The following is a 25,651-nucleotide window of genomic DNA, read 5'->3' as shown; positions in this document are numbered from 1 at the left end:
AATGAGCTTGTTATTTAAAGTTGATTGTATTTAGGTTAAGCGGGCAATATTTGTATTTAACAACTCTACGAAAAAGAGATATCGATCGATTTAATTTGCTTAAAAACACGTTTTAGTAAATATTCACGCGTAAAGAACACCCTATCATTACTTTGAGAGATACGGCCCGATTCGAAATTTAAGATACATCAAAAACTTGCTAAAGACTACAATATGGATTAGATATGTCAGTATCAAAAGTGACGTTTCATCAAACAAAAACGTCACTTTTGAGACTGACATATCCGTATGCAAATTTTTGACGTATCTTAAAGTTACAATTGGGCCGTAAGCCTATTAAGAGTAAATTTATCGGATTGAATCTACCCTCATATTACATAATTTAACAATAAAAAGTTCTAAAACAATTGGCTGTCAATTTGACCTCCAGCGATAACCAAAGACAATGTTGATTTCCCACTTTAGTTTTTCTACAGTATAAAATGGCGGCAAAGTAACAAATGTATGCGCAGGATCGATCGCCCCTAGAATTTTTGAATCTCACACCTTTTTCTACTTAGTTGATTTGCCAGAGTATATCGAGATTTATCTGAACAGATATTATTGTTATGTGCACTCCCCACTATTTGTACGTTCTCGACCGATTGTGTGCTCGGCTGTCTATTTGTCCACAACTCTGGCGAATATCGTATTTCTTTGTTTACCATTCGTCGAACGTAAACAGAGCGCTGTTTACAACAGCCAACGCTTACGTAACTGACAGATTATCGAGATTAGTGGGTTTTTCCTGCCTCGGAAAAAGAGGGGTATTAAATTTTACGTGTGTATTTACCTATCTGTTTGTAAAATCGTTGCATCCAAGCGGTTAGGACTTATTTTCCGCAGACCAAACAAAAGGAGGGTTGAGATTTTGTTAGGTAATGGTTTAAACTCACAAGTTATTGCATTGCAGTTAAATGCTGTCTTTGCTTAGTTTTATTTTAAGAAACTAACTAAAAATAAATATATATTTGTTATTTGTACGATTTGCTACTGTTTCTGATGAAAATATATGTCAACATAACACATAGAGACAGAAGTATTCGCATATTTCTTTTTGGAAAATACCCCGGGGTGGTTTTCATATTTGACTCGGCTGAATGACTAATGAAGAGGCTGTGAAAGAGATTTCATAATGGCCGCCCTTCAGCACACAGGGGAGATACAGTAAGAACCTTTATTTGAATTCGCCTCGCTGGATTAAATGCACAAACATAGGGGTACTACTGGGATAGAGAATATTATCTATCCTCCTGAGTCCCAGAGGCCTTTATAAAGGACAAATTCCAAACATTATTTTTAACTTTCACTAAACAAGTCCATGGCTCCAAATTAATAAACAAAACAGCGCTTCTGGGATCCAGGAGGCCATTGCCTTAACAGTTGGGGCTACGATCCTTACCCTCGGTAGTATCTGGACCAGTAGGTCTCCATTGCAGTTGTTCAATGGGAATAATTGGAAGTTTTGATCTGGATACTATTCAAGGTTGGTTATTATTTTAGATTTATTATTATCTTTATTACTATTCATTATTTGACCAATATCTTTTTATTAATATTATGAATATCTGGGAGACCGAGCTTCGCTCGGAAAACCTAGCTAGACCGATTTTTTCATCGAAATTTTTAGAGCTGTTTCCGAGATCCCCGGAATATATAAATATATATATATACAAGAATTGTTCGTTTAGAGGTATACCTTTGCCTTAATTAAAGTGACGAACACAGTATACAAGTACAATTTAACAAGAATTACGGGAACAATAGTCTCGCTTTTCTCGTGTCTCGCATTTAGGTACATAATATAATAATATAATATTATCGGACATTATTACACAAATTGACTAAGTCCCACAGTAAGCTCAATAAGGCTTGTGTTGAGGGTACTTAGACAACGATACATATATAATATATAAACACACACATACATACATATCTGTATCGACCCTGTGGTCCGTCTCCTGAATCATATTATGTATATTTCTCAGAACTTGACTGTTTTAGCTCCATCGCCATCTTATAGGTCCACACACTACAACGGGACAGCTCTCTTTTGGCATGAAACGTGAGCGCGATTCCAATTTAACCTTATTATTATTTTGAACTGTTTTTGATACAACCTCTCGTCGTCGTCATCGTAATTGGCGTGCGTCTCACTCACGCCTTTCACTTCTTCTATTTAATCACGAGCACAAAAGTACTGTAATTTGCTATAAATAATTACTCCGACCGGCCTTTGTCTGGCACCGGTCTGAAAACCAGCGCCGGGTACCTCTGTCCAGAGCGCGCGGAAACTGGAAAACCCTTTATAAATACAAAAAAAAAATGCAAAATACTTTATTTTATAAAATGCACAATGTTTATGGTCTAAGTGATGATACCACCCGGTAAGCAAATTGTTGCCTGTGTTGGGAGACACCGCTCTTCCTTAGGTAGTTAAGGGTTTTAGTTAACCCTTTGCCTAATACAATAATAATTTCGTCTCACTTTCAATCTGTATAAGTTAATATTTGTTTTGACTCTTTTATTATGTCACTTACTTTCATGTGTATCTGTTGTCGGAGGTCGCGGGTTCAAACCCCGGCTCGTACCAATGAGTTTTTCGGAATTTTTGTACGAAATATCATTTGATATTTACCAGTCGCTTTTCGGTGAAGGAAAACATCGTGAGGAAACCGGACTAATCCCAACAAGGCCTAGTTTATCCTCTGGGTTGGAAGGTCAGATGGCAGTCGCTTTCGTAAAAACTAGTGCCTACGCCACATCTTGGGATTAGTTATCAATCGGACCCCAGGCTCCCATGAGCCGTGGCAAAATGCCGGGACAACGCGAGGAAGAAGAAGAAGACTTTCATGTGTATCTGTTATAATCTGTATGAAGCAATAAACGATTCTTATTTTTATTCTTACTTATCAGCGTGAGCAATCTTCAATGTCGTATTTTGATACGACCACCGCGATTTGATACGACTTGTTTTTTTTTGTTTTGTACGATACGAACCAGGCTTTAATAATAACACCGTAATTTTGCACCTAACAAAGTGTGCCTTTCGTACTGTTGTCAATCTGTAGCCACCTGCCGCCAGGTGGTCACTAAACCACCTGTTGGAGCGATCGTTTCCACTGGGCCTATTTTCGACTCGTACCTACTCTTTTCAGTTACTTCCAAGTAGGTTACTTCATAGATCGTCTAAAATTTCCTAAAAATAAGTTATGGATTGGATATGTCAGTGTCAACTGTGACGTTTTTGTTTGAGAAAACTTTTCATACTCACATATCTAATACATATCCTATCTTTAGGAAATTTTTGACGTATCTTAAAGTTTGAATTGGGCCATCAGTTTATTAAGTACCATCTTTATGGAAACGATTTCCGGCGCCAATTACTGTTATCTTTGTTCAAATGATCGATAAGCTTTTCTGAGGATTGAGATTAATCTAGTAAATCCGATGTAAGTTGTAGTGTTGTAGTCACAATAGCATTCTGAAAGCCATTGCTGAAAGGAACTGTCATATACAAAAACAGTGGATAGACAGTCTGAAGGGGTGTGTGTCTTACTAGTATGAGAGTGCATTTCGCTCGTACTTGCCGTATCTACATGTATAAGCTTCTTCTTCCTTGTCGTATCCTCGTAGCTCAGGGACGTAACGACTGTGGCTGTGCCATAAGTCCATCCCTACGCTTCCTTGGCATGCAGCCAGTGATCATGAGCTTTTCCAGATCATCTGGACCTGTCCTGCTCAGGTGGTCGAAGAAACCAAGTACACGTTGGGTGTAAACAGTAGAGAGCCTCGTTTTAATGTTAAGTTCGTCGAGAATAGATGCATTTGTGCAGCGTTCAGTCCATGAGATCCGGAGCATTCTCCGCCAGCACCACATCTCGAACGCATCTATCCTACGAAGGGTTTCGATTTTAATGGTCCAGGTTTCGGACGCGTACAGAAAAATGGATAAACAAGGGTCCGCATTAGTCTGATCTTTGTTTTGGGGCACGATAACTAAATAGCATGATTCAAATATCATTCTGATGTCAGTGTTCGTTCGAATTGCCCTGTATATCACTGTATTGTAATTAAAACTGATCATTTGTCTTGAAACCTTACAATGTATTTATATCAGTCAGTTTATTTATTTAAAAAAATATGGGTGTCGCATCATTACTGATGAATTTCCAATATGGCTTTAAACTCTAGTAGCATTTTAAGAAATGGCCTCCCTAAGGCGCCCATGATGGAAATAATCTCCTCAGGTGAAGTCTCGGTGGCATGATTTATTTATGTTTACATTTCAGATAGCAGTTAAATAATATTTGTACTGTGGCAACATTATTACGTTACCCCAATTAATACTGGGGTAGTTGGGAAATTAACATTATAGTGTTGGCAACACGGTAGTTTTAGCAAATGGTGGGGACACGAAGTAACTTAGACAGACTCGTCACTTGGGTTAAGGCCGTGAAAGAGGACGCATCGTATAGGACTGGTTAGGTCAGAGTACCTGCAAATACCTCCTTGTTGTAGTAGTAATCATGCGAGAAGAAGCTCAACGCGAGTTCGTGTCTCGCCCGAGACAATGAAGTTCTAACAAATAGATCCATTCTTTGCAACCTTAAAAGTAGACCCAAATGATATCGCCTCTTTCAAACTCGGGACATTATTTGGCAAAGTTGTGAATGTTTAAGCGCGCAGCAGTAAACTTTAGGCTCAGATCATACGGAGCGGTGTTTTGCCGCACTTGAGACATTTCTACGAGTTGCAAAGGAGATGGAAAATATCTAGACAAAGTTTAGCCAACAAAGATATGTTGAAGACATGAGTTTGTGTTTACCAGGTTTAAAACCCTGGTTTACCAGGGGTCGGCAAACCGCAGCTCGCGAGCCGCATGCAGCTCTTTGGACTTGCAACTGCAGTTCTTCAAGGCACCCAAACATTTAACACTTAGACTAGACTAGTTTAGAATTAGACCAGTCAAATAAACTTTTGTGGGTCTATGACATTCCTAAAACCAAAGAGAATTTGAAATAGAGGTGTATTGTAAAAGAAAATTTTATAGCGACATAAATTTACTCCCATTGTTCGACACATAATTAAAACTTTTAGAACGCCACTTGACTTTGATCCTTATTCCTTCACTGATATGTGTTAAATTTGTTAAATATCAAAAAGTGGCGCCATCTTATAGATCAAAGGCCAAAAGTCAGCAGCATCATTTCGAGCAATAGCGCCATAACCTTTGGGTAGTGCCCGGTAAGATGGCGCCAGTTTATGATATTTAACAAATTGAACACATAGAATAGTGAAAGAATAAGGATCAAAGTCAAATGGTGTTCTAAAAGTTTTAATTATGTGTCGAAAAATGGCAGTAAATTTACGTCGCTACAAAGTTTTCTATAACAACACACCTCTATTTCAAATTCTCTTTGCTAAAACTTCTACCTGTGGTTGCTTCCTCTCTTTAGAAAAAAGTTTGCTGACCCATGCGTTAAACCATTGCGTCGAGATACGACAGATGATTGACTGAAATGGTGGCACGCAGTAATGAATTCATTGATAGTCGCCATGCATTTTTACGGCTGATGGTACTAAACCTTTGAAAAACTTAGCGCCAAACGAGATGAGCTAAAGGATACTTTCGGCTATCTATCTTCTATTGGTTGAACAAGTTTTGATCTGCACACTTGCACTAAGATTTTAGCAGTCTGTATAAAGGTGCCTATGTATAAGTGTGTAATGTATTTTATGCGGGTATCTTTGTCTTTTGCATATCACAGAGTCCGAAGCTTCTAACTAGTCTCACTTTTTGTCGAGGCGCATCACTGAGTCTCCCCGTGTGTTCCACGCTTTACACTGAGATTTCAGTGTTCCCTGTGGTAGAGGAATATTCATTAGGGGAGCTTATAAAATATTGGGGTTCGGCAGTATTTTATCGCAGCTCGACATAACTTTATTCTGGATTATTATAGGCACAGTCAAGGTATTAAATATCGACACGGACATAGTGCCGAAAATATGTATACACTACTTTAATGGGCAATAACGTCATTCGTCACGTCATTTTGACCATCGAATGCCTGCAACTCTGTCCACGTGAAACTCGTTCCGTTTACGTTAACAAATGTCTGTTGCCAATTGCCATTCTGTTTTTTTCTTAGTATAATTAAAAGGCACAGCCTAAAAGGTCTTTCAGTCAATGCAGAAGAGCATGAACGGTATTAAATTGCTAACCAGCGCCGCATGGTATCGCGTGAAACACCTTGGCACTCGCGGAAACCAAAAAGCCACCGCGTACATTGAAAGTCGCTCTTGCATATTCACGTGATAGAGAGGCAGACAACGAGATCCGGCAAGCCCTCAGTCTCTGAAGAATTCACGTTTGTTAGCTCCCTTACCCTTGAACTCTCCAAGTATGATAACCTACGGAATCCACAGGCCCTAAAGGCGATGCCTGCATTATTTCAACAGCACGTTAGGTCCTACATCACAGGTTTAACTTTTCACGCTGGTTATTCTGCTAACTTTAGTCTAAATTCCGCAATTTCTCCGCCGGGAATGCTAATACAAGCGAAAAGCTGCTGCTTATGAATGCGATTTATTGTTTTAGGCAACAAATTTCTTCCAAAATGTACATGATACGAATATCACAAAGTTAAAAGTTTCAAGGCATTTTAAATACTACAATTGTGCAACATAAAGTCATAAACGTATTCTAAAAAATAAGTTTGCTTATAAAAACTAGCCAAGTGAAGACTTGAGGTTCAATATTATCCTAAGTAAGTAATCCACCTACGTATATTATTATTGATCGAATGTGGTACCGTTTCCATCTAAATTGTTTTGTCGATTAAGTAATATTGAAATTGACTTCCTTTTTCAAGGAACTTCAAGAAGAGTTGTCGTATTTCTTTTGTTGAAATACCTTTTTTACAGAGTGTCATGCACGACAATTACTAGTAATACGCCCCTGCCAGGATCGCGTAGGGTTTCAAACTGACTGCAACTAGATACCCAACTATCTGAGTGTATTGCTATTGAGTTTCCAACTTAATGATCCACTGTGAACCGTCGATTAGTGAGATTAAATCTAAACAAAGATAATTCTGTCTCTTTATACATAAAGGGCGAATTTATTTTAAGGTTCGATCGATCGGCGCAGCGGGGGTTTTTTTTTCCAAGCGCTCCTAAACTCCACACAGAATTGCTCAACCACTATAAGAGCGCTCGTTGCTTACATAAAGTTGTTACGAGTGTCTCGGTCATTTTACAGTAGGGTGTCAAGAAATAGACTCGCCCGCGCGCACACAATTAACGGGAATACATTGTCTAATAATAGACTGCTCCCGGGTCTTGTCGATACATGATTTACCACTTAGGAGAGGTGCTGGGATTTTAGCTTTGTAATTAGAAAATTACTCGTACTAGTACTCTAATGTTAGAATCGGTTTCTAAGGAAAATAAAGCTTGAGTTTAGAGTTTTAGTCGGACAGATTTTATTTAAAAATGTTTTCATTAAAATCACATTCCTTATGATAATTTCAACTATCTACATATGTATTATGATCCCTAATCTGATAAAAAATATAGGTCTTGATAAACAGAGAGATGACCAACGAAGTGATACTGAAAGTCCATTATCCATTAAATAATCCGTCCATTGCGAGACCGATTATTTAATGGATAACATGTCTTCCACCTTCATCCTTGACCAAGTACGCTGTCTTCATAAAATTGAAATTCACAAGGAGATTAACTTCCTTGGCTAGCTAAGCCGCTATGCACTTTACGACGTGGCAGGATTTTGTGCCAATATCGCTATAATTTCAACATGGCACGACGCCCGAGCATTTTGCCGGCCGTGGTGAGGTTAGATATACGCAGTAAATTTTAATTGTATAATACATCGATATGTATTAGCTATAGTGTTTAATCTACCGCTCCACCACTGTTTTTACGCCCACATCTAAGAGAGTCATTGAGTGAAGGGTATATAGGGTTTGCAATTTGGATCTGAGTAGTCCTTACTAATCCCATAGAGAATTTGAAATAGAGAGGTGAATTTTCAAAGAAAACTTTGTAGCCACAGTAAATTTACTGCCATCTTTTGACACATGCTTATAACTTTAAAAACGCCATTTGACTTTGAACTTTATTTTTTCACTAATAATATATGTGTTTAATTTGTTAAACATCATAAAGTGGCGCCACTTTCTTACCGGGCATCGGCTAAAGGTTGTGGCGCCATCGCTCGAAACGACGCTGCCATAACTTTGGTCTTTGATCTATTAGATGGCGCCACTTTTTGATATTTAACAAATTTAACACATATCAATGAAAGAAAAAGGATTAAAGTCAAATAGCGTCCTGAAAGTTTTGATCATGTGTCGAAAAATGGCAGTAAATGTACTGTTGCTACAAAATTTTCTTTGACAATCCGCCTCTATTTCAAATTATCTTTGGTAATATTTATTATAAATGCAAAGGTGATCTGTCTGTCTTTCTGTTATCTCTTCAAGTTTCGTTTTCCACTAAGTTACAATAAGAAGATGTTTTTTTTAATTGCTATTACTATTAACTCTGAAACTAGGCGAAATCCAGAAAAGTTTATATGACAATGTAGGTCTCTAAATGTGATCAGGAATACACTGTTGTACTATATGCCTAAATTAACATATTAACAGTAACTATACGTTACTGCCTACAACATAAGTTAGCCTATAAATAAGTTATGTTCAGTTTTACCCGCTCTTATATATACTTGTAAACCAAGAATACAACACATCTTCGGCAATGTATGAGTTTACTTAATCTCCTTTCGACCCTGCAATTATCAACTTATTCGACTGTTAAAATCTTTCAGTTTCTTCATGTTACACCGTGTATACCGTGTTACGTTGTGCTCGGATCTGTTGCTCGTTTTTAAATTAAACGACTAAACGTATTGAGAGTAAATATCTAAGCAAACTGGAATTTCCTGTCTCAAATATCAAAGACTTCGTTAGAGCTCGGCCTACAAAACCATTCTCTTTAGATTTGGCCGTCTATAAAAGCCGCCATAATATTACGACGAAATAATATCGGCAATGGATTAAAGCGGAACCACTGAGCCGGAGCCATGATTTCTGGCGGAGTGTTCATAAAGACGCGATCGATCATTCGCGTTGAGTGTGTTTCAATATCATCGCTGTTTTCATGTTAAGTACCTACATTTATATTTATTTTAAGCGCTGGTGGCCTAGCGGTAAGAGCGTGCTACTTGCAATCCGGAGGTCGTGGCTTCAAACCCCGGCTCGTACCAATGAGTTTTTCGGAACTTATGTACGAAATATCATTTGATATTTACCAGTCACTTTTCGATGAAGGAAAACATCGTGAGGAAACCGGACTAATCCTAACAAGGCCTAGTTTACCCTCTGGGTTGGAAGGTCAGATGGCAATCGCTTTCGTAAAAACTAGTGCCTACGCCAAATCTTGGGATTAGTTGTCAAGCTAACCCCAGGCTCTCATGAGCCGTGGCAAAATGCCGGGACAACGCGAGGAAGAAGAAGATTTATAGGTATTTATTTTATAACAAAGTTAAGCGTTGGCAGCCTAGTGGTTAGGGCGTGAGATTGTCAATCCGCAAAAATCGTACCAATGAGTTTTTCGGAACGCTATTCCGTCAAGGATAACATCGTGAGGAAACCGAACTACGCCCATTAAGGCCTAGTTTCCCCTCTGAGTTGGGAGATCAGATGGCAGTCGCTTTTGTAAAAACTAGTGCCTATGCCATTTTTTCGGATTAGTTGTCAAGCGGACCCCACGCTTCCCATGAGCCGTGAAAATAAGCCGGGACGAACGCTAAGAAAAAGAAGAAGACAAAGTTAAACTTTTATTGAACTTGCAACGTTAGTTTACAATAACTTGTTTGTTTCAAAAGTAAAAGCCATATATACCTATACTATACTATGAGTACTATGACAATCTTATTTCAATAACAAAACGTCCGTGAGACACAGACATACTAAATATATTAAAGCGCTCGACATGTTTCACTCTATAGCGAGGAGTGTCGTCAGATGACTCGGCGCGGAGGGCTGAGCTCCTGCCGACGTTCCTCGGTACATAGTGAAACATGTCGAGCGTTTTCGACTTAAAATACGTGAGTGACCCCTTTTAATATATTTAATATATGACAATCTACGTGCTACTGCAAGCACACCTAGAGCATAGTTCTGAATAAGATCCGAATGGACCTGACCGGCTAGCATGAATTGCGTACTCGCGCGTGACTCCTACATATAGTCGAACTAATAATCTTTCATGTCACATCCCTATACTATAAATCCATATTATACCAAAAATTCTTTACATCATTTTGGAAAAGACTCTTCAAACTGCTGGATCGATTTTTTTCAAACATACATAAGAACCACCGTAAGGCAACTCGCTTTCACGAAAAAAAAAACCGCATCGAAATCGGTCCTTCTTTTGGAGAGCTGTGAAACCACAGAAAGACATTGACGTCGAACATATAACACCAAAAGGCAAAAAAAAAAAAATTGTGGTTTTCGGACGTCACTTAATCAAAAAGATGTGTGCGGTTAGGTAGTTGTTGTATATATGTATTATATAGTATAGAATGTATTATATATTATAACTATATATGACTGTTCACATATTTCTTGTATTTCATATCCCATTTATATATTGTAGGTTATAGGACTCATAGATTTACCTATCTTTTAGGAAATTAAATATTTTCTCTTTTGGCGTTTAGTACGTTTGGATGTCTACCATTCTCCAATCCTTCCCAATTGCTCAAAGGTTTACTGGAAGAGATCCCTGAAAGGGATAGGTTCGCCTTTGTACAAATGATGTGTGTTTTTTCCTGTTTTATGTTTCTTTGTGTACAATAAATGTTTTACTACTACTACTACTAATAACCCACGTTTTGCGTCGGAGAAAAAAAAACAATCGGTGATAGAACAACTTCCAGGGCATGACATCGACAAAGTTTTTAATGAAAAATTCATATCGGCTCGCTTACAACTTTTATTCGATCCCTCTAGTTTGGGAAACTGGGGCAATTTGCCGGCCGGTTTGGCACTTCGACGGCGTTTTTTGACACCGATCTTGAGCAAAAACTAGTCATTTAAGTTGTGAAGGTTGTGCGAGCAATTATGCTTCCATTTTACAGGCTCGTCTCGTTAAGAACTATGAGCATATAAGCATTTAGATGGTAATTTAGTGAATTAATAGTAGTTTTAATTTTTAATTTTGTAAAACGTGTACACTGAAAGAAATGTTTGCATAACTGTAACAAAATTTTGGTTACTGTTTACACAAAAATTGGGACTTGCGAACTATGTGTTATATGTTACAAAACCGTGTTTGGCTATCAGTGTTCAGGTACTGGGTATACACTACAAAATAAGTTTGTAAATTTATGCAAAGTTTATTTTCTTATAACCGTAGTTTAGTTATTTAGTAAAGTTACAAAACCAGTTCGGCTATCTATTTTTTTTCAGTATAAATAAGAAAAACATACGATATTTTTTTTATTACGTACCTACTGACATACAATTGTAATTTAAAAACTTTAGTGATTGAATGAAATATTCTATATTTATATAAAATAAAACACACTGACGATCACAATATAAATTCCTAAGAATTTGCCACGCGTAGTTTTAAATGAAATTGTATATTGTGAGATAAATATATAATCACATTATATCGTATCATATCATTCGTAAAAAAATCAACTTACATAGGCCACTAAATAAGTTTTGCAATATACAAATATGAAACATGGGGTTACCTATCACAAATATTTTTTTAAAACTATATTCCCATAGACAATGATTGGCCGGAAAACATGTACTTTATTTTTAAATTTACTCATTAAAAAATCTAAACTTTGTATGGAATGAAAATATTGTATAAAATATGCGTAAAACGTCCTTAGCCCAAGCCGACGTTTTCAAAGTTCAAATCTATTTTTTTTTAATAAGTAAATTTAAAAAGTAAGTAATAGTTCTCCGGCCAAACATTGTCTATGGAAATAGAGTTTAAAAAAAATATTTGTGATAGGTAACCTCATTGTTTCATATTTGTATATTGCAAAACTTATTTAGTAACCTATGTATTTATGGGCGCATAACGACCTGTAAATCCGCTATTTGTAGGTTTTTTGTTGTATTACAAAATATGCCACGATTACTTTTGTTTAAGATACTCGTAGGTGTACTTGATTTTCTTATTGTAGCTCAATGGGATACAGGAAAGTGATGAAAAATGTCATAGAGAAATAAAAAGTAATAGAGTGCTCACTCCATACCTCAGTTTTGGTACCAAAATGATTATTATATTCGCAGTCGACATCTAGCATCGAGTAGCGGAACTCTCAGATCTGCTACTCGACAATAGATATCGCGACAAACAAAAAGCTAATATTACAACCAGAGTAACTGGAAATCTATTTTCAACTCCTACACTTACTCTGGTTATAATATTAGCTGAAAATCGTTGAGCATTAGACTTTTTGTTTGCCGCGATTCTATTGTCGAGTAGCAGTACTGAGAGTTCCGCTACTCGATGCTAGATATCGACTGCGAATATAATAATCATTTTGGTACCAAAACTGATGTATGGAGTGAGCACTCTATTACTTCTTATTTCTCTATGAAAATGCCTTGCAAAGATTAATATTTACCTACTTCCCGTTATACGACTGAACGCTGCAAGCTTATAGAAAGCTTGTGAAATTTATTGAGCTTTCTTCAACACAATTAAAAATGCAAAAGGCAAGTGCATAGACTAAGCCAATACGGGCAAAACATGCCAAATGCAACCCTAACATGGTGGCAAAGAGTTTAAAATAAAAACTTCATAACATCAGTTGATTTCCATTAATCTTTGCAAACCTAAAGTGTAGTAAGTAACCGCATAGACGACAAAAGAATTTCATCTTTAATACGTCGGTATAGGATTGTAAAAAGCATTGCCTTTCATGACTTAACTCGCTTTAGTATCAAAAGGTACTTGACGCGTCTTTCAGACCGCGCTGTCACGCGTTAAATGAAGACAGATGATGGTTTCAGAGTTCTGTAGTCAAACACGCAACCCTTTTATCGTAATATTTGTCCTATATTTTTGACTATAATGTTCCCGAAAGTTATCAACCGTGGTGTGACAAAAGTCAACAACTTTGGTAACGGTTAAAAGTACATCGGAAACGATCCTTATTCATTCACTGATATGTGTTAAATTTGTTAAATATAAAAAAGTGGCGCCATCTTACCGGGCATCGGCTAAAGCCATAGCCATACCTTTGACCTTTGATCTATTAGATGGCGCCACTTTTTGATATTTAACAAATTTAACACATATCTGTAAATGAATAAGGATCAAAGTCAAATGGCGCTCTAAAATTTTTCTCGGTCATTCCACCAGTATTACAAATTCTCTTTGATTATAAGTACAGTTCAGGTTCAGCCGACATTGCTGCCGACTGCATTACTGCCACAAATGTCAAAAATCCGGGCAGCAACATAGATTTTGACATATTCCGCAGTCGGCAGTAACATCGCGCATATACGCAATACTACTGCAGTCGACTTTATCTTTTTGACATTACTGCAGGAAATGTCAAAAAGGTATTGACATATATCTAAGGACAGGCCTTACGGGCACTAAGAACGGTGCCAGTTCAGTGGTGTCATTCACGAATTCGAGACAATCGTGTAGTTGCGACCAATTCGAATCGTAAACGTCTACACGTGTCTACATAATACGACCTTTTCGCATGAACCGGAATTTTAGACGGACTTTTTATTTGCGTTGGGTTTCATAAAAGACCGGCTAAAATAATGTCTACACGTGTCTACATAATACGACCTTTTCGCATGAACCGGAATTTTAGACGGACTTTTTATTTGCGTTGGGTTTCATAAAAGACCGGCTAAAATATTAGCATGGCAATTACGTCTACATCGTTTTCCTCAAGCCGTTATCCCGGGCAAGTATCATTCCACGTGCCCAAAAACATATGCCTGCGACATATGTTTCATTTTTAATTTCAAGACAAGATATTTAAGTGCTGACTTGTAGTATTTTCGATATTTTTTTTTTATTAAACATGTATGTTTTAGTAACCGTTTAGTTGGTATATCATGTCATTCACGAAGATGCGTTTGATTCGTAATGTCATGTTATTAAAGGTTAGATTTGACAAATCTGTGCGTCATCGTGGATGACACGAACTATATATGTATGTATGGTGTCTCTATTTTTTCCTATAAAGTTTTAAGTCAAAATGCATTACTATACATATTGTTAGTCCGCATTTTCGTTAGCCATATTTTGGTTTTTCTCAAAAACGCGTAATTTTTCAGGATTGGCATAAAATGCCATAAAAAGTGATGTCGGGGTCGTGGAGCAAGAGAACAAGACATCACATCTTTGAATTTTTCAAAGATGAATCATGTTGCTCATTATTTATTATCACCAATAATTATGATTATTTTTCAGATGACAAGTAGAAAAAAACATGTTTGCATACAGTTTGGTCACCCTACTCAATGTGACGTCTTGTCGCTTTCCATACAGCGTATGTGAAAAGTCATAGGGTGACCATGATTACTTCGTATAAGATTAATTTTACTTGAAAAATAATAAAATCAAACTAATTATCTTTCAATCAAATACTACCGTATGATAATGTAAATCATTTATATATTCCGAAAAAGTGGTTCTGGATCACGACCCAGAAATCACCCTGTATAGGATAACGTAAGGAAAATCCTGAAAAGTTAACGGTTTCAGAGTTATGTCTAATGATAATATGACTATCATTACATTATGACTTTCAATAATTATGCCAAACAAAGGGATCCGGTATTTATGTGACTGACGTTACTTAATAGAAAAATGATTACACACAAAAGCTGTCGGTGTCTTGTTCTTATTATCCCCGACTCAACCGACCCTCAGGCCTATCTAAAATGCATTGATAATAATGAAAAATGTCTGACATAAACATAAGTATATAGTTCGTGTCATCCACGATGACGCACAGATTTGTCAAATCTAACCTTTTATAACATGAAATTATAAGTCAGGCACGCGCCGTCGCGAATGACACGACCACTCAAGGACTATACCAGATTCCGCCACTCTGTGAACTGAAATTGTAATATTTATTTTGTGTAACTACATTCCACACCGTTGTTTAACTTGCACGGCTTCCATCGCAGTTGTGTTTATATTTTATGTCTTGAATTGTGTTAGGTTTATTTATTCAGTAGCTATTCTGATTCAGTAATTAAAATACATGAATTTCATTTAATTAACTGGAGACAAATAAGACTTAACGTTAAAATTTTTGTATATCTTCTGAATTTCAACCTGTTAAGGCGAATTTCTTAGTAGCTATCAATCATCAAGGATTACTTTTTAAAGTGGACGTTTGCTTACTTAAATAATAAGTGGTTTTAAGATAGATGGATTTTAAAATGTGCTTCAGATAGGTACGGTTATACCTAACTTAATGAAAAATGTACACCATTAGGATTCTGTAGTTCACCGAATTCCTTCAGTTTGTATGTCTGATCGTCCACGAATTTGCCTAGAATATTGGAATCTGTAATTTTTCGAGGGTAAACACGTCTACAAACATAATGGGATGGGAGATCATAGATAGTTCGCTAAGAAGAGTGGACATATAGGTACATAATTATTATATATATATATATATATATATATATATAATATGTTTATTTATATATATTGAATATGTTTATATGTAGGAATATTTAAAATATATATTTGTGTAAGTATAGTATCATAGTAGTCTCGACTTGTGTCTATTTCCATATCAACTCTTTACAATCCTGCACCAAACTATTTCTATATAGCCCAATGGTTGACTGGTAGAGAATACCTCAAGGCGTTAAGTCCGCCATTTGTACTCTTTTTGTAAATTTGTGCAATAAAGTTTAAACAAACAAACAAACAAACAAACAAACATATGGTGACTATTATAGTATGACTGCGTCACATGATGTCCCTCAGGTTGGTCAAATAAGCCCCCGGTACAGTCACGGACTTTTAGGATTCAAGCTGATTTGGTTATCAATGTTAACGGCATAAAATGTCCAATGTAAAGTAAACCCTAAATGGTTCATCAATTAAAATCCCTGACTGTACGTGATGATGCACCTGCACTGACAGTTACATTATATAAAGGTGATATTCGTTCATTATATAAGGATGAAATCCAAAGGTAATTTCAACCATAACCAATAGAATATGAACAGTAGGTATAGGGTACACCTAGTCATCCAAACATGAACTCTCATAAAAGCCATTCAAATCGTCACAAAGCGGAACTTCTCAAGAACACCTCTGGCCTCTTTAACCCGTTCGCCGCTCGAGGGGTTTGTCGCCAACAAAGACCTGGAGAGGCTCGAGACGTCTTTGAGACCACTAAGTAATGAACACTCGAATGCATTGTTGGTCTAAGTTATGAGAGAATTGCAATGTTTTAAAACCCGACGCAAAAAGAGGGGTGTTATAAGTGTGACCACTATGTATGTGTGACGTTCTGTGTGTCTGTTTGTGGCACCCTAGCTCTTAAACGGCCGGTGACCCGAAATTGTTTCGCGAGTGCGGTAGGTAAACTCTAACCAGCGTGGTCAGAACTTTGCTAAAAATCGTCAGTAAGAACGCATACCCCTATAACCTCCACACTTGACGTAGCACTTGGCATGAAAACTTAGCGTGGTCCGTCTCTAACCCCTTCAACGTGTATACCGTCTAGCGTCCAGCACTAGTGCAATCAACCACAATTAGTATTCCAAGTACGCACGGACTCGCGCGACACATCAATTAGGAGGGCTGTCACTGCCATCACTTGCCGAGTTTAGGCATGCTCGCTTTAGAACACAGAACTTGAAACAAATGGAATGCGATTTAAGGTAATTGCGGGCTAAGTAAGAGTAACGAATTAAATCAATCGATCAAATGCTGCAGACGGTAACGTTTAGAGAGGCCATTAGGGTACGTAACCAGTATATGCCTCGCATAGTACGAGATTCATACAAGACTTAGATTTCTCTCGTGTGATCAGACCCAACATCAAAAGCCTAATTTTCTGATTGAATAAATGGGAGGAGGAGGGACCTCTGTTGTCGTGTTGGTCTGTTGTATTGTTGTGTGAGGTTATGGCATCTACCGCGAATGCCGAAAACGCTGATTACCCTGCTCTAGGCACAGTTGTTTTTTTTTTATATGACCACGATATACTAATTATCCCAAGAAATCGACTAGTCCGCTCAACCGATGAGAATACGATGAGGACCTCGCCGCAATCTGTTCCGACTGTAGATACGTGTGCGATTAGATATGACAATCGAGACCCAGGACAAGTTAGGAAAGGACGTGGACGTAAAATTAGATGTAGATATAGAGAAGGGACGCCCAATTGGGAACAGGCGGGCTGTCGATCGCTTGTTGCATCCATTTAGCCCAATTCGCTGGAGTTGTAGTTGCAGGTTACTGTCCCAGCGGCATTCCCACGACATTCTTAAGGGCCCTATACACTGGCGATTTGCGAGCGAGTTGATACCGAGGTACAGAACTACTGCATTTATAATATTATTAGGGAACTGCAGAAAGACTGCAAAAAAGATCACTCTCAATGATTGCCATGAAAACAGCCTGCTACAACTCCTAGTGTCAAAGAAAAACTCCCTCAAACTGAAATCCTTTTAGTCTTTTTTATTCAGCAACGAGAATTTCAATGAATAGGACAAGTGAATATCCTTGGCACAAACCAATGAATGGAAGTTTAACTACCTCTAACTCAATTGTTGCCCATTTTACCGCTAATCACCTTAAGTTGTGCCCACAGCTTTTATACCTATTGAAGGGTAGTGACACTTAACTCTTGGAAATTTTAGTCTAGATTTAATACAGTGACTTTATGACGGTTCAGGCTTTATCTCGGAAACTATTAGGTCTACAGGGACAGTTCTAGTCTCCTACTGTAGCAAATTTAGTCTGCTTTAAAAAACGCCTCGAGAAGGTAATACCAAAAGCTAGCCCTTTAGGGTTATAATCGCCCAAATCAAAAAGAAATACGAAAATTTTGTTTTTTGATAAAGTTGCGTTCGGCGCTCGAGGTCACAAAAATTATTCATTGAGCCAACATCATAAACAAGTCTGCAAACATTCAGAACTACCGGATTTGATGCAAACGAACCCCATTACAAAAGGTGACAAAGTTACTGGATTAATTGTAGTAGGTTATAAGAAAGCATAAACATTTTTGTAACCGGCCTGTTGTATCTCTCCTTAAATGTGACGTTCGGAGTCAGACCTTATCAGCATACAGGTGACGTTTGGATTCAGACTGCACCAATACTGCTGAATTCGACTGCATTACTACAGAAAACGTCAAATTTCATATAAATTTCTCGATAAAATGACCTTTTTAGACATTTCCTTCATCCTGGTTCAGTCTGAATCCTAACGGCACCTTAAATCTGACCTTGCTTTCGCCATATTTGAATTATCGATGAGTTTTTGCTGCCATTGCGAACTCCATAGACCTTTTTTCCATCGTATATTATAACGAACCGAGATTATATTGAAAACTGATTGGTTGTGTACACTCGCTCACTCCAGTGTGTGTGAAAGCGTGACGCGCTACATCATATTGTATTGATATTATACTGTTCTCTAATTTCTAAATGTTGCATCAGACCTTTGCGTACACAGTCTCTGACTGCCCAAAGGACTAATAAATCGTAGTCCCTCGGCACCCCGGAGTGCCCTGGACAGGAGTTATTGGCTTTTTTCCTGCCTAATTGATCAATCGGTGCTGGCCACGGGGGTGATAAGCGAAAGACAACTGGGATCGGATCGGACTACGCTGTATATGTCGATTTAGGAAGATGAATGTGTAAAGGCTTTGTTAGTCCTCGCACAAATTATTTAACAAAACCGTATTTTTTTAACGCTCACTTAAAATGTAGTAGCTTAATGTCCATTAAGGCCCCGTAGTTTCGTGTTATTTCAATCTCACTGAGCTTAAGCATAAGCGAGATGAATTAGCGTGTTCGGGGCCGCGGATATCATGTTTTTGAGTTTTAATTTGTTGTAAGTTTTAACAAAAACAAAGTAACCGATGAGTTCCCTCAAAAATATAACGCATTTTTAGAAGCAATTTTAATTTTTTTAGCTTTTGTGGGTAATTGTTTCAAAACTTTAAAGTGCGTTGTAGACCTATGTTCGTGTTTTTTTTTTTATATCGAACAGAGCCAAAGATTCAGGATTCGAATCCTGAAGTCACTAGAGAAAATCCTCAAGATTGCTCATTATATTTTTTACAACCTGGCAACCGTTACGTGATTTTAAAAAGCGGTACGAATTTTCAAAAACATTTCCTTTCTGTACCTACGGCACCTTAAGGACAACGTGGCCGCATGCCAAGTTACGTCAACAATTTGAGATTATATCTTAAGACACAGTAAGTTACATTTAGTTGCATGAGGTTCAGACAGCTCCAATAATAATTGATGTTAAATCCGAATTTAGGGTATAAGCAGGTTTCCAAAAAAAAAAATACTTATTTTGCCTTAACTGTCCTTAATTTTCCATACAAAATGTATTAGTCAGTTTTGTAACGCTCCATACAACACGCCAGCGTAACAAAACTGTCAATTAAAAGTGGGACACTTTTTTTTATTGCTTAAATCGATAGTGCTCGTGATTCTGAGTAGAAATAACCCAAAATTTGTCATGTTTTCCAAAATAAAGTGCATGGTACACTTTTTTCTGAAAATGCCCATAAACTTAAATTCTTCCATGTTTTTGTCCCCAGGAGCTAGCAGCGGCAACGCCGACCCAACGCAACTGGCGCGGGATCCTCATAGCGCTACTAGTGATTGCGGCAGTGCTTGGCCTGATTGTATTCAGTATCGCCCTGCTAACGCCAGCTGGTGATGGTGGAAGGGTGCGCGGGCGCCGGCCTGCACTGCATGAGCTGTTGCAGGAACATTACAAGCCGTTTAATGGGACTTGGCTGTCAGGTAAGTCAATGAAGATGAAGACTAATTGTTGTTGAAGTTTTGAAATATGCGCGCGATCCTCATAGCGCTCCTAGTGATCGCGGCAGTCCTAGGCCTGATCGTGTTTAGCATCGCGCTATTAAGGCGAACGGTAGGGCAAGCTCTTTCCATACAAACTTTGTGCGCGTTTTTCTTCGTTTGTGTTTGCGCTACAGTTATTATTTTTGGTAAATATGCTTATTTTTCTGTTAGCTAGGGTTCGATGTAGTATTTTTATTTTTGTTTTTGTATTTTTGCATTTTTTTTTAATAAAGAAAAATTTCTACATCAAGTTCCGCGTATATCCAATATATATACAAAAAAATGAAATGAAATGCTATAGTGCCAAAACTAACGAATAAAACTTGCATAAGGTTTGTATGGAGAATGCCTTGCCCAACCCTGCGCCTTAGCGCCAACGCCAGCTGGTAACGGTGGGATGGGCGTGGGCGCCGGCCTACGCTGCATGAGTTGCTGCAAGATTATTAATGAACATTTTTGTTTGAACCTGTGAAGTAAATACACAATAATCAATGAAGGCAAGAAACAAATCTTTAGAAACCTTTATCATAGAGTCTCCCCGTGTGTCATGATTATTTTAATTTACGTATGTGTGCGGTTGTAGGCACGTATTAGGGTTGGAGGCGACCATCTTTATGTGAGCGCAAGCGAAATAAGTTTTCATCACACTTGCTCGAAAAAGATCTTATTTGATGCAGGTGTATTGAAGGACAAAAGCCTATATTATATTATATATAAAAAAATCTTTAAAAAAATAGCGTTATCGCTTTTTTATTAATAATGTCACTTATTCATACAAACCAAGTAGCATAAATGAGTTTTACTTTTAAAATACTGAAGTTTATTTTTTAATATTTTTGTTTATGTTTAAAATTATTTAATTTGATTAAGTTCAAAATATTTTTACATAACTTTCAATCGTGGCTGAATGCCGAATAGATCTGTGCCTTCGATGTCCACCCTGTCGCGAAATTACAAAATGGCGGACGAATGTTTGATATGTCACCGTATTTAAGAATTATTTCGCTGAAAAATTTTTTCTTCGCAAGTGTGATGAAACACATTGTGTGTTACGCCGGGGGTAAGAATATTGTAAACTCGGGTTTTTAATTCCACCACCCTCGTATCCGAAATTTCACTTACCCCCCTCGTAATTTCTTATAAATCTTTCCTCCAATTCAATAAGTTCGAAAGTGAAAAAGTCTACTTTTCAGGAGAGTCAAAACGAAATTGACAATTGATGCATTTGTATACCAAAATTTTCATTTGTGCTTTTATTACCATTATCGTTAAATGAAATTGACTGTTGATTTTTTGGCAACAGTTGTACTTATCACTCCAAAGGGGACGAATAAACTCAATGACCTGTATAGGTACTTAGATACGTTATTGAAACATGCCAAAATTAAATCGATACTGAATATACCTAAACCTACAAATCAGCAAAAGGCCAGTGTTATAAATAGTAAAGACAGCTATTAAGTATTATCCTTCTAGCATGAATATTCAAATAACAGCTACCTTAGATTCCAAATAAGATTATTTACAGATAAGCCTACTCTAGTCTGCACTTAATATAATGCTATTTCAGCGTCTTTAGACGTAAATCCTAGACGGTGAAAGGTCGTCAGTCAATGACCTGTGCAAAAGCCAGTCCTTTGACTTTCAGGCTAGTGCGATAAAAGCATAATCATAGGTGATATAGGTATCTTTATCACGTAACTAATAAGGTTACGTTGTAGAGAATATCGCTACTTTAACCTTTCATATGGTGCAAAATACTTTCAATTCGTAGGGATTATCACCATCCGATAGTGATGGTGAAGTATGTCCGGCTATTTTACTCTATAGAATTGACGAATATGTGACATGTCTAAACTCCAGTTATTTGTGCAACAAGAGAGGAAAGTTAGTTTTTACTTGGGAGTGTCGATTGAGTTGAGTGTTGAAACACGAGAAGTAAAATAACTTTGCTCTCGTGTGACACATACAACTTTTCACCTCAGTAGTGAGAACATATTAAAGGTTAAAACAATTCAACATCAAGTAAAGTTTTTATTCCTGTATTCATGGCCTTCACTAAATTAAAAAGCTACTTTGTCTCACTGCCTGGAGTGACGAAAGTCGCACTTTTCACACTCTCTGGAGTGACAAAAGTAGGCTTGTTCGAGCTGCTGAGGTGAAAATAAATAATGATGAATAATGATTATAATACTTTGTAAATCTTAGATATAAATTAATTAGTATTAGGTATATGATTATAATACAATACAATACAATACAAATACACTTTATTGCACACCTCAATACAGAAACAGTACAAATAATACAACACATAAAGAAGAGGTAAATAACAGGCGGTCTTATCGCTAAAAAGCGATCTCTTCCAGACAACCTTTAGGTAGAGGAATTAAAAAAATGTATGTATGTAATTATGTGCTGTATGTTTCCCATTAAATGTAATTTATTATTAGAATGTCGCAATAAAAAAAATTAGATATAGACGATCATGTTTTATATCGATAATCTTCACAGAAGGGAAAAAAAAAATATATATATATATATATAATATATATATATGTTATGTCAGTAGGTGTAGTAGGTGTAGGTGTAGGTGGTGTATAATGCATGGTTTATTGTCCTAAACTTTTTATATACCTACCTACTATACTTAGTTATAGTACCTAGTTAAAGGAAAGCAAAGTTTGCATGCTTCATTAAGTAAAATGTACGCACTTAAAATTACCTACAGTCCAACTATATTTACCACTACAGTTAGAGGACGTATTTCAACCGATTCTTGTGAAATTTGGTCAGCAAGTTCGATAGTTATTAAGACTTTTTTTACCATACAAAAATAAAAATTCAAAAATAAAAAAACGGCGGATCTTATAGAGCCACTGGTATATAAATTTAATAAGATGTTTAAAGTTAAGTCTACGGCTTAAGATGCTTGTAAAGCTTATAGGTACGTACTAATCCAAGGAAAACATTGTGAAGAGATCCTGATCGCTTCCCAAGCCGCCCGCGTCTGAATAATATTGATCGCAAACAAGCGCTAAAGCGTGGGAGTCGTGGGAGGTAGGCAGCGCAATGTTGACGACAAACACTTCTACAACAGAATAGATATTAGTACTGAGTAATGGCCATACCCCGGTTTGACGGGTTCAATTTGATTTGACGTGTTAAAAGTGTGAGAATAAGTGAAACTTACTGGAGTCTGTGCGGAAAGAGAAGAGTCGTGGAATGTATGGGGCTCAATACATTTCACGACTCTTCTCATTCCGAACAGACTCTATCTATACGATATATATATATATATATATAATAATAATAATTCAGCCTATATACGTCCCACTGCTGGGCACAGGCCTCCTCTCATGCGCGAGAGGGCTCGGGCTATAGTCCCCACGCTAGCCCAATGCGGATTGGGGATTGGGGATATATATATATGTCTGTGCTCTTTTCCCTCTCCCTCTTAGGAATAAGTTCGCCTTTGTACCACCCAATTATTTTCCATCTGACGAAATATTTATTTTTCTCGTACAATAAAGTGTTTACTTACTTACTTACTTACTATACGTTGATGTCGATAAAATTATGAGATAAGACAGTTATTATTGTGTAATTTTAGAAATTATAATCGCTTTACGTGAATTATAATCGTTTTAATTTCAACATACCTCCGCGCGTTCTTGAAATGAAGGGTCTTGACAGACAGACGGACGGACGGACGGACAACAAAGTGGTCCTATAAGGGTTCCGTTTTTTCCTTTAACCGGTAAACTTTTTTATTGAATTTTTTTAAAATACAATGCACACGAAAATCCGTTCAGAATAGTCTGGTTCCTAGGTTTTTGCATTTTTAGGTCTAATAGTCCTCAACTAGAAAGATAAATAAGTATTATTGACCTACCAGTAATTTTAACTATTTTGTAACTGTAATTTTGTAACTATTTTGGTTTGGCCCCGACTTTAAACATGTCTGTTGCAAAAGAGATAAAAAAAAATGTTACTCTTATTGATGTCGGTTTTCTTTTTATTAAATATTTTTTTGTTAGGATTAAGTAGAAATCATTATAAATTACGAAATAGAATGGAGAGAGGTGAAATTGCGTCACCGTTTCCTTTGTAAACAATATCTGCGGTGAACATTGAAGATACAAATCGAAATACATTGTATTGTAATATTTGGGACGACGAGATATTGTAATTTTCAGGTGTTTTCAGTTCAATTAGTACAGTACATAGTAGAAGCTGGTAAATATCAAATGATATTTCATACATAAGTTCCAAAAAACTCATCGGTACGAGCCGGCGTTTGAACCCGTGACCTCCGGATTGAAAGTCGCACGCCACGTCTTACGCTAGGCCACCAGTCTATATACTACTAAAAATAAATGAAAAATAAACTCTTTTTTTTTTCTATCGACATAACTATAACTTTTTAAAGTTTTGGTAGAAGTTTGCACTTTTAAATAGCTATAATCTGGTTTCCGTGTTTTTTTTTTTCTAAATAACCTCCTAAATGAAGCTGTACCATGCACGTTGTTTTAGGTAAAACACAACCCTGGCTCTAGTAGATAAATACGGGTCTTCGCAGACAGATGGCGGTGTTAAACGTGATAGATATTCTTGTTTAAATGTAACTCGACTTTCATGTGGAGATGTCGCAAGTAATATATTCGTCTACACAGCGAAATTCTGAAACCTTTTATTTAGACTACCTTAGTAGACTTATTTAGACTTTTCGTAGTAGTAGTAGTTTAGTAGTGTAGTAGTAGTAGTAGTAGTGTTTACTAGTAGTAAACAGGTATCTAGGTATTAGGTTGAAGAGCAAGTTTCAAGCTTCGTATTAAGGCAGAATTAGTAGCTACCTCGCAAACGGATATTAAGTACCTAATCTGCTATCAGACCCCTCAGCAATATAATTTGCTATTTATTGTATACTCATTGTATTGGTTTAAGGTTTTGGCTGGAGTCTTGATATTTGCCCTTGATGAAAACGCGTAAAAAAATAATATAAAACCTACAATTTTCCGTTAAAACTTACTAAAGTAAAATCTCTGCTTCATCGTTATTTAATCTATACCCTACCTTCAACATTGTGCGCCTGGCCCTCAGCGAGCTCAGTTAGGAATGTAATATAATAATACAGTGTTTGCGGCTAAAGGGCTTTGTTAAATTATTGGAATAAGCCGATGGGACGGAATCTCAGAAACATTCAAGTAAAACCGGCATGTATTTGATCTCGAGATCCGTAACAAGTATGCGTGATGGCAGATCATATTACGCTGGTTATACTAGTCAGTGACGGGGATAAGCCAGGGCGTTTTAAGCATAATATTGTAAGGTATGGGAATGCGCAGTTTTGGATAGTAGTAGAATTTCACGCATTTAACTTAAACACAAGAGTAAATTTTAACTGCGAATAATCTAACCGACTTCTTTTATACTAGTTGCTTCGTGAGCTGAGCTGTAGACCTCGCGAACCCCCATGG

General features: G+C 37.1%; 1 protein-coding gene across 1 annotated transcript in view; it reads left to right on the top strand.

The window, feature by feature from the left end:
* Nucleotides 1-17,421: 17,421 nt before the first annotated feature.
* Nucleotides 17,422-25,651, top strand: part of LOC133533516 (inactive dipeptidyl peptidase 10-like) — a 75,660-nt gene continuing 67,430 nt past the window's right edge. The window contains exons 1-2 of the mRNA XM_061872498.1: nt 17,422-17,463; nt 19,904-20,111. Coding sequence (XP_061728482.1) covers nt 17,422-17,463; nt 19,904-20,111 — 250 coding nt within the window. The remainder of the gene's footprint in view (nt 17,464-19,903; nt 20,112-25,651) is intronic.

Source organism: Cydia pomonella, unplaced genomic scaffold (genome assembly GCF_033807575.1).
Source record: "Cydia pomonella isolate Wapato2018A unplaced genomic scaffold, ilCydPomo1 PGA_scaffold_173, whole genome shotgun sequence".
Taxonomy (NCBI): Eukaryota; Metazoa; Arthropoda; class Insecta; order Lepidoptera; family Tortricidae; genus Cydia; species Cydia pomonella.
Note: the sequence above shows the minus strand (reverse complement) of the source record. Positions and strands in the feature narration are given on the sequence as shown.